Source organism: Erythrolamprus reginae, chromosome 4 (assembly GCF_031021105.1).
Source record: "Erythrolamprus reginae isolate rEryReg1 chromosome 4, rEryReg1.hap1, whole genome shotgun sequence".
Lineage (NCBI taxonomy): Eukaryota > Metazoa > Chordata > Lepidosauria > Squamata > Dipsadidae > Erythrolamprus > Erythrolamprus reginae.
In genome coordinates, this window is record NC_091953.1 from 44,615,746 (window position 1) to 44,636,217 (window position 20,472).

The 20,472-nt window shown below is 39.2% G+C and overlaps 1 protein-coding gene across 1 annotated transcript in view; it reads left to right on the forward strand.

Moving 5' to 3' along the window:
• Positions 1-20,472, forward strand: part of EPHA6 (EPH receptor A6) — a 475,355-nt gene that overhangs the window by 445,301 nt on the left and 9,582 nt on the right. Inside the window, exon 15 of the mRNA XM_070750196.1 lies at positions 15,652-15,801. Coding sequence (XP_070606297.1) covers positions 15,652-15,801 — 150 coding nt within the window. The remainder of the gene's footprint in view (positions 1-15,651; positions 15,802-20,472) is intronic.

Genomic DNA, 20,472 nt, shown 5'->3' on the forward strand with positions numbered 1-20,472 from the left:
CTCCCCCAGGCTTTTATATTTTATGTTTGGTATGTATGTGCTGTATGGTTTTAATTGCTGGGGTTTTATATATGTTTTTTAATATTGGATTTGTTTTACTGCTATATTGTTTTATTATTGTTGTGAGCCGCCCCGAGTCTTTGGAGAGGGGCGGCATACAAGTCCAATAAATTATTATTAATTATTATTAATTTTCTAGGGCCCTGGGGAAGGGTGAAAATGGCTATCGCACATGTGTGAGTGCCCACACTCATAACTCAATGCCTGGGGAGGGCGAAAACAGCTCCCCCCCGAGGCCCCTGGATGTTGGAAATGGCCTGTTTCCCAACTTCTGGTGGGTCCAGTAGGCTCGTGTTTTGCCCTTCCCGGGCTCCAAAGGCTTCTCTGGAGCCAGGGAAGTGTTAAAACGCTCTCCCTCATCCCCTGGAGGCTCTCTGGAAGCCAAAAATGCCCTCCCAGGGCCTCTGTGTGAGCCAAAAATCAGCTGGCTGGCACACACATGTACTTGGAGCTGAGCTAGGGCAATGGCTCGTGTGCCAGTAGATATGGCTCTGCGTGCTACCTGTGGTACCCGTGCCATAGGTTTGCCATCACCGACCTAGAAGGACTAGAAGAACTAGGTGATAGCAGTGTGTTCCAATAGTTGAGGGGTTCTTTCAAAAACGAGGTGGTCAAACTACTGTATTTTCCAAAGCACTAAAAAGCAAAACAAGAAACAATGGATGGAAACTAACCAAAGAGAGAACTAAGAAGAAACTTCCTAAATGTGAGAGCAATCAATCAATGGAATAGCTTGCTTTCAGAAGTTGTGGGTGCTCCACCACTGGAGGGTTTCAAAAAAAGACTGGACAGCCATTTGTCTGAAATGGAATAGGATCTCCTGCTCGAATAGGGGATTGGACTAGAAGACCTACAGAGTCCCTTCCAACTCTGTTATTCTATGTTCTATGTTCTACTCCAATCCAAAATTCCAGATAATTCAACACAACAAACAATTTGGCACAAAAACCTAGTGATAAAAGTTATCTCTTTTTATGTAGCCCTAACAATCAGTTTCCCTAATTTGTTGAGCTACATTTCTTCCTCTCAAATAGATAATTGATTTTTTTTCTTCTTCCTTTTGTAATTTCTGTGTTGCTACACTTGGGATCATTGGTGGGTTCCACTTATCTTCCCTAGCAGTTTGCATCCCATAGGAAGTGCCCCATTTAAAGCTACAGCTTTCTGAAATTTGAAAACAAATGCAGCTTTATGTCACATCTGCTTTTGGGCTTAGGATGAGCAGAAATATCGAGATGCTTTCAACTGGCATTTTTTAGTAACAATTATTTTTGTTGAAGCCAATTTTTCTATGCCATTTTAGGACTACATATAATTATTAGTATTGCTTTATACTGCTTAAAAGAATAAGCTTTGTCTTTCACATATACAACGTAAATGGCTCTATGTTACAGCTCTGTAATTTTTATAAAAAGAAACTAAGCTATAGAAAATGATTGGTATAAACCCAAGAATTGCCTTAAGGCATTGTGATCATGATTGCTATGCTGATTACCGGTATATGCCAAGCATTGAAAAGATTTCTTAATTGTGAGAACAGGTTGGCTGGAAGAATGTTTCTAACATATTATTTCCACTTCTGAAAGATATTATGGGTTTGTTGCCACATAATTATTATCTGAATGTCATCACAAACTTTCATTTGGTTTCCTGAATTTATTTTGCTATTATTTTCTCTTTAAATGTGTTCTCAAATTATTACCAGTTCTGTTACTGTTTTTTGTATTTACTATTACCCAACATTGCAGGAACATTACTGTGCTAGATAAGTAGAAAAGAACTGAAATTACGCCTACTTTTTAGACTTATAACATAACTCTGAAAGCTGTGAACATTCAATAGAAAAGCAAATTTGATGGAGTAAAAAATAAATGCAGCTGGAAGCTTAACTATTCAACAATGAATGGTAAGAAACAGATGAGTTTCAGGAAGGCTTCAACACTTGTGCCCACAGTTTATGAAATAAAAAGGCAATTTTTCCATTTTTTAAGATTATGTATGCACTCATGGAAAAAAGTTTGGAAAACACACAGCAGAAAGAAAACAAAAGATGGATTGAAAATAATTTTTCTACTGCATTTTCTTACCAATTTTCCACTAATAAAAAAACACAGTTGATAATGCATTCTTGCATTTAAGTCTTTTAGTTCCAGTTCCAATTATGTTTCACTTTTAATGCAGATGGTATAAAACTGTTTCCTAATGTAACAGTATCAGTCAGATAGAGCTGGCTAAAATGAACATGCCAATCACGGTGTAAATGTAGTCAATCTTTTGATAAGCCTGAGTAGAAGAATGCCCTTTCAGTGTGCTCAGAAACTTATGGGGACAAATTCAGAATTTTGCAGAACGTTAAGTTTTATAAAGAAATAAAATAGTAATTAAATAGATAACTGAGAAAGGCTTTTGGGAAGGTCAAGGGAGGGAATGTGTGAGATGAAGGCCACAGCTTTGCAAATGTTGCTTTGAGCTTCTGAGAAATAGAAAGGGATAAATAATTTAATAATAGGATTCACAAAAGGCAGGAGAGAAGGTTGAAGAGTGAGAGAGGAGGGGATATCAGGAACACTGAAAAATAATTGGCGATTTAAGGTGTGTTATCAGGGCACCTGCCATGAGCATCTACACTAGACCAGCAACAGGCTTGACAGTAATGCAGTGGTACCTCATGATACGAACTTAATTGGTTCCAGGAGGAGGTTCGTAAGGTGAAAAGTTCGTAAGATGAAACAATGTTTCCCATAGGAATCAATGTAAAAGCAAATAATGCGTGCAAATCCTTCAGGAAAATCCCAAACTTTAGAAGGGAGGCGAACAGAGGGCAGGGAGGAGCAGCTAAAGGGGGCGGGTGGAAGAAGCAAGGCTAGGCTAAAGGGTGAGTGGGAAGGAAGAAAGGCAAGGGGGGTGCCCCTCCCTTTTCTTTCTTAAAAAGACACTGTTTCAGTGCTTGCAAACACGCTGTTCTCCTAGTTATTTAAATGGAGTCTTTTCTCCCTCCAAGCCACCCCTCCCTTTTCTTTCTTAAAAAGACACTCTTTCAGTGCTTGCAAACACACTGTTCTCCTAGTTATTTAAATGGAGTCTTTTCCCCCTCCAAGCCGCCCCTCCCTTTTCTTTCTTCAAAAAAGGGGGGGAAAGAAACCCCTTCATCCCAGCAGCAGTGGCTTGGGTTTGTAAGGTGAAAATAGTTCAGAAGAAGAGGCAAAAAAATCTTAAACACCGGGTTTGTATCTTGAAAAGTTGGTTAGAAGAAGCGTTCGTAAGATGAGGTACCACTGTACTGATAAAATACACATTTGGAAGATTAGTGGGAAGATTAGTTATAGACTGAAGAAATTAGCTAAAGTACAAGCACAGTCTTTTCCTTTAGTCCAGGGGTGTCAAAGTCATGTCATCATGGTAGTGTCATGTGACATATCAGGACTTTTTTCCCCTTTGCTAAACTGAGCATGACCAATGCTTGACTGCATCTGTCCTGCGGCCAGGAGTTTGACAGCCATGTTTTAGACACTTTAGAACCAACAAACTTCTTTTTGTAGCACTCTACATGGGGCTACCTTTGAAAAGTGTTCAGAAACTTCAGATCGTGCAGAATGCAGCTGCGAGAACAATCATGGACTTCCCTAAATATGTCCATGTCTCACCAACACTCCGCAGTCTGCATTGGTTGCTGATCAGTTTCCGGTCACAATTCAAAGTGTTGGTTATGACCTATAAAGCCCTTCATGGCACCGGACCAGATTATCTCCGGGACCGCCTTCTGCCGCACGAATCCCAGCGACCAGTTAGGTCCCACAGAGTGGGCCTTCTCCAGGTCCCGTCAACTAAACAATGTCGTTTGGTGGGACCCAGGGGAAGAGCCTTCTCTGTGGCGGCCCCGACCCTCTGGAACCAACTCCCCCCAGAGATTAGAATAGCCCCCACCCTCCTTGCCTTTCGTAAGCTCCTTAAAACCCAACTCTGTCGTCAGGCATGGAGGAACTGAGATATTCTTTCCCCCTAGACTTCTACAATTTATGCATGGTATGTTTGTATGTATGATTGGTTTTTATAACAAGGGTTTTTAGCTGTTTTACTATTGGATTGTCACATGCTGTTTTTACCACTGTTGTTAGCTGCCCCGAGTCTACGGAGAGGGGCGGCATACAAATCCAATAAATAATAATAATAATAATAATAATAATAATAATAATAATAATTTAAAAAAATAGAAATCCTTTGCAGATGTTCCTAGCACGATTAAGCTAGCATGAGACTTGCATGTGTGTCATGTACTTTTCCTATTTATGTTGTCACATAAATATTTGAAATCTGCCCATATATGGCTACTGGGTTCAACAAGTTATGCACATACAGTGATATTGAAAATTTTATATATGATTTTTTTTTTCATATATGAATAACAGTAAATAAAGTATTACCCAGAGGAATAATTCGCTTTAGGTTAGATTGTAATGGAGGCTTGGCTGTGCCTATTGCACATCAATCCATCAACCCCATGCAGCTTTGATTGGAACCAGAAATTGATTCACTGTCTAAATCTCAGGTAATCTGCATAATTTCCCTTGTCCATTGAGCACTCCATGACACATTAGCAGACACAAGGAAATTACAACTGGCTCTTGCATTGCTTCTGTTCTGATGACCTGTTGAACCAGTTGGAGCCAAGGAGCTTTGGAATACGTGAATGAAATAATGGTAGAAAACTGTTCCCTTATTGATAATCAAAAATAGTATGGAAACAGAGGCCAGCAGGTTTCCATTTTTTCCTAAATATATACTACTGCTTCCATCTTCACTATTTGTATGTGTTATTGTGGTGTATACATGAATACATATACATATATAGAAATTACACCATGCACTTACAGTATTGAAATGTACTGTTCCGCAATTGATTCAGTCTTGTGATTTCAGCACCATCAAGACCTTTTTTCATAATTCTGACAGTCTATGCAAGTTACCATGGATAAGATTGGAGCAGACAAACCATTCGTCTAACTATTAAATATAAATCTGTTCACATTGTAATTTTGTACACTAATTCCTTTAAATAGAAACTTAAGCCAGAAGGTTGCAATCTAGACTCCATTATTTTATGAAATTTATAAAATTGCCCTTTTATACCTTCTTCAGGAAACAAATTCTAGAGCCAAATGATCAATGTACGAAAATACATATACAGATACTATTATGGAATTAGCTAGACATATAATAACTAGTTAGCTGAACAGACAGACATCCAACATTTCATTCTAAAGCAGTAAGGAAAAATTGAATTAAAATTGGCAAGAGATCTATGCATATTTTAACAAGAAATGAATGAAGATATTTAGAAATCTATGCAGAATAATTAGTAAAAGATTAAAAATGCCAAGGGCTTTAATTGGATAAATTAATGTGGCACTCTAAATTTGTTTTTGTATTTTTTCTTTTTGATAATTGGTGACAATTTATTAAAACAAGATGTAAATATAGCTACCCTGTTTCCCCGATAGTAAGACACCCCCGATTGTAAGACATATCGGGGGTTTCAGGGGGGTCGGCTAATATAAGCCGTACCCCGAAAGTAAGACATATGTCTTACTTTCGGGGAAACACGGGGGTATTGCCGGGGGGGAGCCCGATGACGTTGCTTCCAAGCTCCTCGCGCGCCCCTCGCCTTTGCCTCGCCGCGGCGCCACCGCCTCTTCCCCGGCTTGGCAAAGCGAAGGACAGCGCTGGTCTGAAGCGAGCCGAGCGGGTGGCGGCTTGCAGCGAAGGCGCTCGTCCCAGCAACCGAGTCCTGCCAAGGCTCGGCTGCAAGCGGCCAGCGAGGCCGACCAGCTCCGAGGCAAGCGGCCGGAGCTGCGCCCTCTTTCGCCCGCCTCCTTTCTGGCAGGCAGGTGGGGCTGCCCAACTGTGCAGAGCGGCTCCTCCCCTCCAGACACACGCTTCCCCGACACGCGTCTGTGGCTCCACGCGTGCATGCCGCTTGGAGCCCTGAGGTTGAACTTGGAAAAGGGCTCACGAGGCTCCTGTCCCGCGGCTGCCCTTCTGGACTCTGGGGAGATGCCTTCGGGAACGCGACCCTTTCAATTTTTTCCCAATGTAAGACATACCCCGAAAGTAAGACGTAGTGGGGCTTTTGGGGGTAAAAAGAAAGTAAGACACTGTCTTACTTTCGGGGAAACACGGTATGTCACAAATGCTTTTATTCTTGCGATGAAATGAATGTATTCCACTGCTCTTTATATAGTTTTACATAATCATCAATATCTGGATAAAAGTTTAAAACATAAACATGCTTTAAGCCTGTCTTACACTTTCTCATTTTATATTTATGGATATTAAATACATCTTAAAATTAAAATGAGAGGGATGCAAGTGAATAAAAGTAGTAGATTACACAATTATTATATCATTGTAGCCTTTCTAGATTTTCACGTGACACCAGTTATCCATGCCCTATTTACACCATGTTTATATTGCAGCTCCATGAAAGACTATCATGGAAGAACATCCAGAAATTTTATAGAATATAAATTCAGGACTAGGTGTATTAACTAATTTACTGAGTAAAAATGATACGAATACTGAAAAACTATTACCATTTGTTTTTTGAGGTCATCTAAAGATGAAACCCCTAAGGTTTGGGATTGACTCTGATTAGGGTTTATCCTAATAAAATGCTTGTCTTGTGAGCAAGTAAGTTTATTAAAAAATGCAATAGAGGGTATTACATACAGCTGTATGTAGTCCGGATATGCGGGAGAAATAAGCTGCTGTCAGTGGCCAGCTTGGGTACAGGCAAGCCCTTAAAAGCAGCTTCCCAGTAACCAGTTGGTAGTTCAAATTGCAATCCAGCCAAGAACAATAAAGTTGCTGACTATTAATTCTCGCGCAATCTAACAGAGGCTTTTTGAAAGATCCCATTGATGAGAAAAGACCATTAATTGAACAGATAGAGAATGAAGTCCTTCTAGAATCAAAATGAACTCATTTTTTGCAGATTTTTAAAGAAAAAAACTTCAAGTTACAGCTTTTTAATTTTATATTGTGTAGTTTTATCTTTTCAACATACAGGTAGATTGTTATTGCTTTTTTTCCTCATTTTTATAGCCATTAGCAAAGAAGATGCTATAAACATATTAATCACAACTATATAAAGTAGTTTTAAAATAGCAAGAAGATAAGTGCAATTCAAAGCTCTTTTGACTGTAAGTAACTCTGTTGACTGTAAGTCTTATGTCTGTATTTCTGGCTATTTTAATCTGTCAAGACTATCTTCAGCTTCAGTAAATTCCCAGAAATATTACACCCAGTTTAAAAGTTTGAATGATTTATGACATAAGAGATATTCAGAAGTGCAAGATTGCAAAGTTGTATTTGATTTTCTTTTCTTTTGCTATGCAGAGGTTGTTTACAATGACCCCATTTAAGATTCATTACCTGGGTTATTGACTGAGGTATGCATTTCAATCATGTTTATGCTTGCAATCACTGAATGTAATGACTCTCAAGGTCCACATATACAATTGAGTACTCCATCCCTCAATTTCTTGCTCTTGGATCCACCCCTCCTTCTTTCTCAATCTTTTCTTTCTCTCCCTTCCTTACTAAGCAATTACATTGGCCTCTCTCTTTAAATTAACTTTATGGATAGATAGAATTTGGAGGGAAGGGTATGAGAGGAATAGAATTACTGAAGATTTTAAGACATTTAAAAACTTCACCAGAAGAGCCCTTCATTCCTCCACTCGAAACAGAATACCCTACGAAAGCAGACTATCAATCCTTGGTCTTGAAAGTTTAGAACTACAACGCCTTAAACATTATCTAAGTATTGCCCACAAGATCATATGCTGCAACGTTCTTCCTGTCAATGACTACTTCAGCTTCAATCGCAACAACACAAGAGCACGCAACAGATTCAAACTTAATATTAACCGCTCCAAACTTGACTGTAAAAAATATGACTTCAGCAACCGAGTTGTCGAAGCGTGGAACTCATTACCTGACTCAGTAGTGTCAACCCCTAACCCCCCAACATTTTTCCCTTAGACTATCCACGATTGACCTCTCCAGGTTCCTTAGAGGTCAGTAAGGGGCGTGCATAGGTGCACCAGTGTGCCTTCCGTCCCCTGTTCAATTGTCTCTCCTTATCTCATTTATCTTTTCTTCCTTTCAAATTTGTTTACCTATACTTTTATATCTTTTCTTCTATTCGTTTCTTTAGTTATATTACTACATATCTATTCTCTTCAATGTGTATTATGCATTGGACTAAATAAATAACTAAATAAATAAATGTTGTTGTACTGAATTAGGAGTCTTCTGGCCATTAGATCCTAAATTCACATATGTTGGTTCAGCCTTAGCATTTATCTGTCTGAATATCAATCAACAAGGATAGTTCAACTATAGTCAGATAAATCTGCAGAAACATAGTCATAATTATTGCCATGGCCCCGACATACTATCTCTAGGTGCAGAAAAAGTTGTATTACTGTGCATGGGAACTATACTACTGAAAGTAAATAGCTTTCTATTTAATTGTGTTCTTAATGCTACTTAAAACTCTTTAAATAAATCTGCCGAGCTCCTGAATTTGTATCCTGTTATTAGACAAACCATGACACGTTGGGTGAACATTTCAAAGATATTTCTTTACCTGAACAGGAAAACAATAATCCCAGGCAAGCAAAAAAGAATTGGGAGCAAGAGATGATCATATGAAAGCAGCTGTCTATGGCAGCATGACAGCACTGAAGCAGCTACATCTTTGCCAAATTTCAATATCTGGGAGTCATAGGCCCCAGACATATTCTGTAATTTAGCTATTTTGAATATATTCAAAAATTGTTGCCATATGATGCACAGTTTCACCCAATTTAAATAAAATAATCAAACAGAAATGACGAGTCTTCGGAGAGGGGCGGCATACAAATCTAATAAACAATAATACGAATAAGAATAACAACAAGAAGAAGAACAAACAACAAACAACAACAATAACAACAATAATAACAATAATAATAATAATTTTAATAGTATATTAATTTACCATATTTATAACATTCCTGCTAAGCAGAAGATTCTGAAAAATAACTTACGGTATAACTTATTCCAAGATCATGTTACAATGAAATAATTATTTTTAAAAAACAGAACAGGTACTTAAAATGGCAGTTAGAGCTATTCCCCAGCAGCAACTTTTAAGTTTATAGAACTTAAAGTAAAAATGATAGTTTATCAAAAAAAAAAAAGACTAATAGAAAGGATTTACAGTGCTGTTTCAGCCAACCTATGAAGACAAAAGGATATAGACAAATAATTAAATTTATTAGCATAAAGAAAGAGCAGGTTCCTGTAAAAAGAAATGCTTTTTTAGGTACAGTAATTTAAAAACCTCTAAGCTTTAAGATTCAAGGGGCCATCATTCTGAGAGGCTACCTGAGAAATGTATTATTAATATATATATATATATATATATATATATATATATATATATATATATATATATATACTGTATATATATAATTTATGAGGTAGAAAAGTATGTAGAGAAAATCCCTCCCCCAACTATCTCAGGCTATTCAAACTAGGTTCCTCTTGAGAAAAATCTGGTTAATATTAATAGCATCGCTCTCATAAATGAACAGCTGTTAACATTATATACAGTGTAGCCTGACTAACATAGCAGATGCTGTGCTTCTCAGATCAAAAGAAGCAATACTGATGATGATCAGCTTCTTGTCCATTTTCAATTTGCATATAAAATTATCCAGAAGTTTGGAGTTACAAAAGAAGTTTACTTCATGAATGTGAGCATGAATTTTGTTTATAAAAATATTGTATTGCTTATATTTCTAAATAATTGATCTTCATCCCCTAGATCAGTGTTTCCCATCCGTGGCAACTTGAAGATATTTGGGGCTGGGGAATTCTGGGAGTTGAAGTCCAGATATCTTCAAGTTGCCACAGTTGGGAAACACTGCCCTAGATCAGTGATGGTGAACCTTTTCTTCCTCAGGTGCCGAAAGCTATCGCACACGCACGAGTACCCACACTCATAATTCAATGTCTGGAGAAGGCAAAAATTGCTTCTCCCACCCCCCCGGAGGCCCACTGGGGGCTGGAAATGGCCCATTTTCTGACTTCCAGTGGGCATAGTAGGCCAGCATTTTACCCTCCCCAGACTCTAGAGCAGTGATCCCCAAACTACGGCACGCGGGCCACATGCGGCCCACTGAGGCCATTTTTCCGGCCCGCCAGTGAGTGACAAGAGCACAGGGAAAAGAGAGAGAGAAAGAAAGAAAAGGGAAAGAGAGGGAGGGAAGGAGAAGTGGAGAGGAATGAAGGAGGGAAGGAAGGAAGGAAAGAAGGAGAAATGGAAGGAACAAGGAAGAAAGGAAGGAAGGAAGAATGAAATGGAGGGACAGAGGAAGGAAGGACTGTTTTGGGGAGGGGTAATTTTTTTAATTTTTTCTCTCAACATACATTCAAACAACACAGTGTACCATCTAATTTTCCATGAATAAAATGTGGTATTTTGTTAGTAACTAATGTCAATCATCAAAAAAGTTGTAAAAGGTTTTTTTCCTAATTTTGTCATCCAGTTACATTCATTTTCTTTTAATTAAATTCCCTCCTTAATGTTCCTTCAAAAAGTGCAACACCAATTATATTTCTAACTTATTAACCATTATGCCAAAGTGCTTCCTTCTTTCTTTATACATTTTTCATAAGCCAAGAAAACCTTGTATAGCCAATTAGATGTTAACAAAAGAAAATTAAAAACAAAACATAAACATATATGAATTTCAGATTTTCTCCCCCCTCTAAATAGTACGTTCCCATTTTGTTTTTTACTTTAAAACAAGGTATGTGCAGTGTGCATAGGGATTTGTTCATAGTTTTTTTTATAGTCCGGCCCTCCAACGGTCCGAGAGACAGTGAACTGGCCCCCTATGTAAAAAGTTTGGGGACCCCTGCTGTAGGGGCTTCTCTAGGCTGCATAGAGCAAAAATACGTTCCCCTCGAGGTCTTCCAGATGCCCTCCCAGAACCTCCATGTGAGCCAAAAATCAACTGAACGGTGCACACATGCTCACTGGAGCTAAGCTAGGGCAACAGTTTGTGTGCTGTCAGACATAGCTCCAATGTGCCACTTGTGGCACACGACCCATAGGTTCGCCATCACTGCCCTAAATAATCTATATAAATAATTCCAAAAAGGGGAAAGCTATTAGAAATCTCAACAATAGCCTAACCAGTTTGAATTTTAACCCTAAATTTGTTTCCCTTTCCAACAATTGCTAATGTATTTAGGCTTATTAAAAGAGTTTCAGGTGTTCATCTGATTTTTGTCCACGTTACACAGAGAATATTAATACAGTAGTACCTCTAGATACGAACTGCTCCACATGTGAGTATTCCAAGTTACGAGCCATGACGCGAATGAAATTTCTGTTCGACACACGAGCTCAAATTTGGGATATGAGCCGAGCTTCCACTAGGTGACGCAAGAATCTCCTTGCTTCCAGTTATCTCGGCGCGAAAAACAAAGTCTAAAGGCATTCATTCGAGATGCGAGTTGATCGACTTACGAGCTCGGGTCTGGGACAAATTAAACTCGTATGTCGAGGTACCACTGTACTGTAATTAAGGTAATGTAAAGCATTGGACAGAAGGTATCGGATCTACAAAAAAATTGTATGAGTAGTAGATAATTTTCTATACGTGGTTTGTGGGGGGGGGTTGTTTTTTGTTTCTGCACCAGATGAACTTTTGAAACCCAGATATAACCTTCATAAGACTTCAAAAATGTTTGCAGATTTCTGCCTGAAGAAAAAGTGTTGTCACTCCTGAATGTATCTTGCAGAAGCACCTCTACTAACACTGAAAAGTTTGCTATTTATCATCTTTCAATCTCCTTTTGCAGACTGATAACTTGGCCAAAAGAGCTGGTAGTTTTTCAGCAATAACCAAAATGTGACCCCAGGGACTTAAATCAAATAATTTATCTCATTCACATGGAGAAAAATGTGTGCCAAGAAAACTAAGTCATAAATGAACTCCTTTTCTTATATAAGAATGAGCTTTTCTTTTCTCTCAAAAAAAGTGAAGTTTCTCTTTTAAAAAGTGAAACCACTACCCAAAATTTCAGTCAAAATCTCTGAGATTTGTCCTCCAGAAGGCCAATAAACTTCCATATAGTAAGAAGACATTCATATACCATATATTGTGTGGTGGTGGGAACTTCTTGAAGAGACATTGATTAAGGGTAGGGGCACTAATGAAGTTGGTTCGTTTTACAATAGAGAAATGTTCTTAGAATCATAGGACTGAAAGGGACTCTGGAGGTTTTTTAGTCCTACCACCAAGACTTCCACTCAAGGCAGGATACCCTACATCATCTTGGTCAAATGATACCTACACCATCCAGTCTATTTTTGAAAACCTCCAATGATGGAGCACCCACAACCACAGGAGACAAACTATTCTACTGATTAATTGCTCTCGTTGTCAGAAAATTTCTCCTTACTTCTAGGTTGAATCTTTTTTTGACAAGCTTCCACCCCTCACTTGTCCTACATTCTGGTATCTCTTCTTTGTGGCAGACTGTCAAGTACTGGAAAACAATTATCACATTTCCTCTGAATCCCTTTTATTAATACTGTTCTGGAAAACTCTTAGAAACAAGAATAAGATTGCTTTGTTCTTCTTCTGTATGATAATTGATATATTTATCTGAAAAGTGAGCAATCTTAAATACAGCTGTGTCATACTCACAGGTAGCACTTTGAATTTTCTTTCTTTTTGTTTTAGTGATGCTACTTTTATTTTTAAATCAATTCTGGAATATCTTTTGGATCAACAAAAATTAAATAGGGAGACAGATATTAATGTAATGTACTCGATTAATTAATGCTGGACTAACAACAATTCAAAAAATACAATATATAAAACACTTCTAAATCCAATTGATATAAATAATTAATTTAAAATATTTTAAAAGAAAGCTAAACATTTAAAATCAAACATTCAAAAACATGCTACAACATCCTACACATTCACTGGCCAGAGGTTGGGGTCTAATGACCCCAAGCCTGGCGGCATAAATACATTTTCAAATTCTTACGAAAGGCAAGGAGGGTAGGGGCACTGCAAACCTCTGGGGGGAGTTGATTCCAGAGGGCCAGGCCCCCCACAGAGAAGACTCTTCCCCTAGGACCCGCCAAATGATATTGTCTAGTTGACGGGTCTCTGTGGGACCTAACCAGACACTGGGATTAGAGCACTTGTAAATAACAAATTTTAATAAATGTAATTTACTTATAGCAATGTTATCAGAAAGAGAAGTATAGAAGGGCTGAAGTTCTTTTAGTAGTTTCATCAAACACTGTAAATATTTTAACTATGCAGAAACAAATACATCCTTCTATTATTCATGAATAGATATTACTTACTTTCATGTTTTTACTTAACATAGGTATAAAGGGTAACAGGTTGTTTTATTCTACAACAGAATCATTTACTATTCAATAAACCAGATAACAATTCAGAGAAATGTGATTAAAAAGAAAAAAGAAAATGCTTATTAGGATTTTGAATTAAAAGTTTAAGCTTATGCTCAAAATTAGGTTAGAAAATTACATGTGGAGTAACATAATTGGCAATGGGAAGAATGTATACCTCAAACAGAAGCCTTCAAAAAAGGATATTAAAAACATATCATGCAATGCTATTATATACTGTTATTATATTGTTAGTGTTAGTATGGCGATTTTAGAACTTTGCGAGAAATTAAATGCCTTTATACTATTAGTTTTCTCTATTTTAGAGGCTCTTGATCTCATTTCATTATTTAATTGGCAAAGGTATCAGAATTAATTTAGAAGCAAGAATACTGGTGCAATGCTTCTATTTCAAAGATACCTTGTCTTGCGAACATAATTGGTTCCGGGAGGAGGTTTGTAAGGTGAAAAGTTTGTAAGGTAAGACGAAACAATGTTTCCCATAGGAAACAATGTAAAACTGATTAATGAGTGCAAGCCAAAAAAAATTGCAAAAATGGTGCTCCGCTGTGCGCCACCGTCCAGCTGTCACCTTTTGAAACAGCCAGGGGGCTTTTCAGCGTTCTCCTGAATGCCGAACCTGGAAGTTCGACAAAAGTTCGGGTTTGGCGTTTGGGTTCGGGAGAACGGCAAGAAGCGCCGCCGCCCAGCTGTCACCTTTGCAGAAGAACTGTGGAGCGGTCGACTGGTCGGGAGGCTCAAACGGAGGTGGGGAATCCCAATAGGGAATTCCAGGGGCAGAGCTTTGACATCACAAAGTTGTCTTTCCTGGAATCCATGTTTCGGCCGGCCAGGAAGGACATCTCCGTGATGTCAAAGCTCCACCCCTGGAATTTCCTATTGGGATTCCCCACCTCCATTTGAGCCTCCTGACTGTTCGACAGCTCCACAGCTCTTCTGCGAAGGTGACAGCCAGGCGGCGGCGCTTCTCGGCATTCTCCCGAACCCAAACACCGAACCCGAACTTTTGCTGAACTTCCGGGTTCGGCGTTCACAGCAGCGGGTTCATAAGGCGAAAAAAGTTCGTAAGAAGAGGCAAAAATATTCCGAACCCCGGGTTTGTATCTCAAAAAGTTTGTATGACGAGGGGTTCGTATCACGAGGTACTATTGTATATGAATTAGAATTTACTGTTGATTTTGAGGAATAGAAAAAATTCAGGAATGGAACAAAAGGCAAAAGAACTAAGATCTAAAGAAACTTCAGATAATGCTGTCTACAGTATTAATAATAATCAATGTATTTTTATTTACTTTGTGCCCATAATAATTTTTTCCTCAGTTTTAGCTATTTTCTGTTATATCAATCATTGATATTTAAACTGTGCCAATGTTCTTGTGAGCAGCCTCTTTGTTCTGCTGCCCTGGAGGAATTGTGAACATTAATGGAATAAATTCAAAAACATTTTTAAAAATAGAACAGAATTGGTATGAATAAATATATTACATTACAATGTTTAATAGACCACAGAATATTTTGACAGCTATCTGGATTTGGATTGAAAACGTATTATTTGATAAATACAACAATATTTAACAAAATAACTAATGTAATGTACCATTGGCAGATTTTACAACCAATTACATGAACGATAGTGTATTACATTGTGCTAATAACATTTGCAATCCTCATTTAACAAACATGATTTATAAGCAGAAGTAGTTTAGACTTTAATTTAACCAATGTGCATATTTTGAACAGTGTTGAAAAAGTAGAAGGCAAATAAGTTATGAAAATAATAACTACAAATTACAAATGATCCACAATACATTATATATAATATTTGAGAACAAACTTTATTTCAGAAGGGTTTATAAAAACTTTCAAAGAAAACAGTAATAATGGCACTTTAATTCATGATCAAAGTGAAGACAATAATTTACCACCTACTCAATCTGAACATGGTTAATAGTATTAAGTGCCTTAAAGTACTAAAATGCATTTAGTTTTCAGTTATGATGCAATATTATTAGTGGTGAGTATTCTTTGTTAGTTTTAAATACTGAATTTTTTTCGATATATATTTTCAGGGTGGAAAAATACCAATAAGATGGACTGCTCCTGAAGCTATAGCCTACAGGAAATTTTCTTCTGCAAGCGATACATGGAGTTATGGAATTGTTATGTGGGAAGTAATGTCATATGGAGAAAGACCGTATTGGGAGATGTCTAATCAGGATGTAAGCTTTAACTGGTTATTACAGATTATTGTTTTCAGGATGCATTTATTCCACTGCTTATTGAAAAGAAAAGAAAAAAAACCCCATACAATCATCAGGAGCACACCTAATAATAAGTCCTACTGAACTATGTTAGTGTTATGACATATGTGGGCAAGATTAGGCCGCCCTTCCTAGTCTTTTATTTCTCCTGGAAAGGGTTAAACCAGCGGTCCCCAAACTACGGCCCGGGGGCCACATGCGGCCCGCTGAGGCCATTTATCTGGCCCACGGGTAATGACCGGAGCACAGGATGCGTCCATATCCTGGCCACTGTTCCCTCTAGCCTGTGTGGTTGCATGGCTGCGCAGGCAAAAAACAAACTCCTAGAGCCGGCGCCATTTCTCCCGCCCAAAACCTGATCTGCTGTCGACAAGGAAGAAACCCCCGTGGGCTCTGAGCCCTGCCCAGCTTCTCCGGCTGTGTCTGGGGACCATGCCCTGCCCACCCCTACCGATATTTTTCCCGCCACTGAGAAGAAACAGGAAGTAACCCCCCCAGGAAACGAAGCAGCGGTTGGATGGCCTTGCCACCTGTGTGCAGAAGCAGCGCCCTGGGGTAAAAGCTGCGTAGACTTGTGCCTACACCAGAGCTGTCATCTCGTGCTCTCTCCACCTTTCCCATAAGTTGACTTGTGGGGAGTCTCATTTTTTCAGCAGAGAGAGAGATGCACCCCTTCAAGTTCATGGCCGGGCACAGAAGTTTTGTGAGAGAGAGGGAAAAGAGAGAGAGAAAGAAAGAAAAGGGAAAGAGGGTAAGGGAAATAGAAGTGGAGAGGAATGAAGGAGGGAGGGGGAGGGAGGGAGGGAGGGAAGGAAGGAAGGAAGGAACAATGAAATGAATGGAGGGACAGAGGAAGGAAGGACTGTTTTGGGGGGGGTAATTTTTTTTTATTTTTTCTTAGCATACATTCAAACAACACAGTGTACCATCTAATTTTCAATGAAAAAATGCAGTATTAGTAACTAATATCAATCATCAAAAAAGTTTTTTTTCTAATTTTGTCATCCAGTTACATTCATTTTCTTTTAATTAAATTCCCTCCTTAATGTTCCTTCAAAAAGTACACCAATTATATTTCTAACTTATTACCCATTATGCCAAAGTGCTTCCTTCTTTCTTTATACATTTTTCTATAAGCCAAGAAAACCTTTTATAGCCAATCAGATGTTAACAAAAGAAAATTAAAAACAAAACATAAACATATATGAATTTCAGACTTCTTCCCCCCCTCTAAATAGTATGTTCCCATTTTGTTTTTACTTTAAAATAAGGTATGTGCAGTGTGAGTATGGATTTGTTCATAGTTTTTTTTAATAGTCCGGCCCTCCAACAGTCCGAAGGACAGTGAACTGGCCCCCTGTGTAAAAAGTTTGGGGACCCCTGGGTTAAACAATGAACCTTACACTGACCAGCCAGGCTCCACCCTCAGTCACTCAATCCATAAATTACCCACCTGTCCACAAAGCAAAAGTCCAGACAGAAAGCAAGGGCAGGGCTCAGACCAAGGCAAAGGTCCAAAACAAGGAGCAATTTTTTCAAAGGGGCACAGTGAAACAACAGACAAACACAATTCAAAAACAAGGGCACAGTTCAAACCAAAAGGCTAAGAACGCTTCTTGAAACAACACGGGGCCCAATGCAAGGCAGATCTGAAAGGAGAATATTCAAGGCTAGGGTTAGCCAAGAGCAGTCCTCAAAACAAGGCAAAAACAATATTCAAAACAGTTTCAGTCACAGCAGAGGGAGTGCAGTCTGAAAACAAACACTTCCTTCCAAGTAGTAGGTTTGCCCTGCATTCTCTCCATTCTTTGCACTCTGGGATGGGAAGGGGAAGGTATTTGCTAATCTCCAGAACTCTGTCACTCCTCTGCTCCACTGCCTGCCCTTTCCATCTCCTCCCCACTTCCTTGATCAACCTGAGCCTTCTCTTCCTTCCTTCCTTCCTGCCTACTCTTCTAAGGCCAGATGGACATGGGACTACCTCATCCTTGTTTTCAGATCATTTCTCCTGGGCCATAGGGATTGAACCATCCCGCTGGCTTGCCCCAGTTCCATCTCCTCCTCCTCCTTCTCAGACTGGAGCTCCAATGAGGCCATGACACTTGGCTTCAGAATAAACATGCATAGGAATCATTGTTATTGCAATATGCTGCTAGAAAGTGGAAATTAAAAATGGATTCCCCGTTGAGCATTGTTAGCTGTAAATAATTTAATTAAGATTGCCATGGAACAAGTACCACTGAAATTCTATTTCTATAGGCAGATTATTTAATATTCTTAGTGTTGATATCAAAGATTGATACCTGGGGAGAAAAATAATTGAAGCCAAGGAAAAATTTCACAATAGAAGCAAAACTCTTGTTCTTTGTCCATTTCTACTGCAATCTCTTGATACGATTATTTAGCATGTGGGGATTGTAAAACACAATACCATGAGAATGCATCATTTAACAACTGCAGTTCCAGCACTTCCACTTGCCACTGATAGGCAAGAACCTCATGAGACTAAAACTTTCAATTTCTTATTGACTTCCCAATTGAACTTGCTTATGAGAACATTGAGAATCATTACTTGACTATACGGATGCTGTGAAGACCAGAACTACAAGGATCTGTCATAAGTACCAGTAGTTCATCACTGTTTCAACTTTAAAAGTGACTGAATGAATGGTTCTAACCAATAGAATATAATATACATCAGCAGTTTCTTTTTGTGCCTAGTCATAAGCAAATGCTTCTCAAACATTGTAGTACTTTTAAATGATAAATGAATTTGTATGATTCTCACATGCCATAAATAAAATTGAGGGCAAGAAAGAAATATACCACTTATTTTTAATAACTAAATTTTAATCTATACCGTACGTTTCTCTAATATTCTGGTATGACAATCAACTTCAAATGAGGAGCAAATCTCAGAATTTTCACAGCACTCTCATTTTGTCTGAGCAAGCTCAATCAAGCTTAAAAATATTATTAAGCCACAGGTTACCTAAAGTTTGAAAAGCGTTACCAAAAACTCTTTGTACTTTGTTTTGATTTAACAAAAGTAAGGCAGGAAACCTGGCTGGATGACTTACATCTCAGGGTTACAGTTAAGGGGAAACTAGGAGTAGGACCATGATATATGCCATCTTGAATTACACAAAATAAAGGTGGGCTATAAATGTATTATACTTAATTAGTATGAATCTAGCATAATGTTGTTTATTCAGTGAAGCATAATTTAGTATACAGTGGAACCTCGGTTAACCTTGGTTAGCGTACATTTCAGATAACAACCAAAAATTTCAGCAAAAATTTGCTCTGGATACCGAACAAAAATTCAGATACCGAACAGAAATGTTTGGTTATTATTCAAAATGTTACACCCATTGTCCCTCACTCCTGCCCCCTCTCCTTACCTCTTTACCCCTCCCCCCATTGTCCCTCACTGCCCACCTCTCCTTACCTCTTGTCTCTTTGTCTTTTGCTCCTCGCCACGGGAGCAGCAAAGCGTCGCTTCGGCTATGACGAGGCAGGTGCTGAGTTTGCTTATCCCAGGGGGGCTTCTCTTTGAGGATAGTGGTGACTGCGGTGGCTGTGGCAGCTGCGGTGGCAGCTTTTTTTCAAGGACAGTGGTGGTGGCGGTCTGGGGGCCTGGGCATGTTTCCAGCACTGCTGTTCCTAGAAAGGAAGCTGCCAGAGCCACCTCAGCAGTTGCTACCACTGCCGCCACCAGCTGGCCCCGGCAGCAGCAGCAGCAGTAACTGCGGCAATGGCTGAGGCAGCTCCAGCAGCTTCATTTTGAGGAACAGCAGCGCCGGGAACATCAGGTCCATGCCCAGGCCCCCAGGCCTCTGCTACCACTGTCCTCAAAGAGAAGCCCCCTCGGACCAGCAAACTCAGCGTCTGCCTGCCGAGGAGACGAAGGCAGAGAGACAAGAGGTAAAGAGGTGAGGGGGGGGGTGAGGGACAATAGGTGGGGGGGAGAGAGAAAAATCTTCTATCGCAGGTGGTCCTGGAACAGAATACCTGCGATAAATGAAGGATCAATTTTTCCCATAAGAAATAAAGGCTGGGAACCAATTAAATCCATTTCCATTATTTTCTATGGGAAAATTGTTTTGGATAACAACCATTTTGGTTAACAACCAACCTTCCAGAACGGATTGTGGTCGTTAACTGAGGTACCACTGTATGTGATACAATCTATCATACAACATTGTCCTTTATAGTTACATTTTATGGCTCTACATACTTGATGTAGCTTTCATTTGAAAAAAAAAATTCAAATATCAAAACAAACAAAAGCAATATCACTTCACCGAGTGGGATCCAAAAGAGCCTTTACAACTATGGTTTCCACCCTCTGAAGCGTCTTGCTTCTCAAAGTCAGATCTACTCCCACTGGGCATGCTTTTGAAAGGTCTTGAAGATATAGTTGTGCTAACTCAGGGGTCAAACTTGAAGCCCATGGGTCAAATGCAGCCCAGGCAGTGCTTAGATCTTGTTGGGGGGGCTGCACATGTGGGCCACCGTGGAAACAGTGAAGGACTGGACTGAAGTACCTCTGCCAGTGAAAACTGAGGTTTGGGGGCTATGCATGGGGCCCCTGGGGACCATTTTTGCCTGGATGGCCTCCTGCAG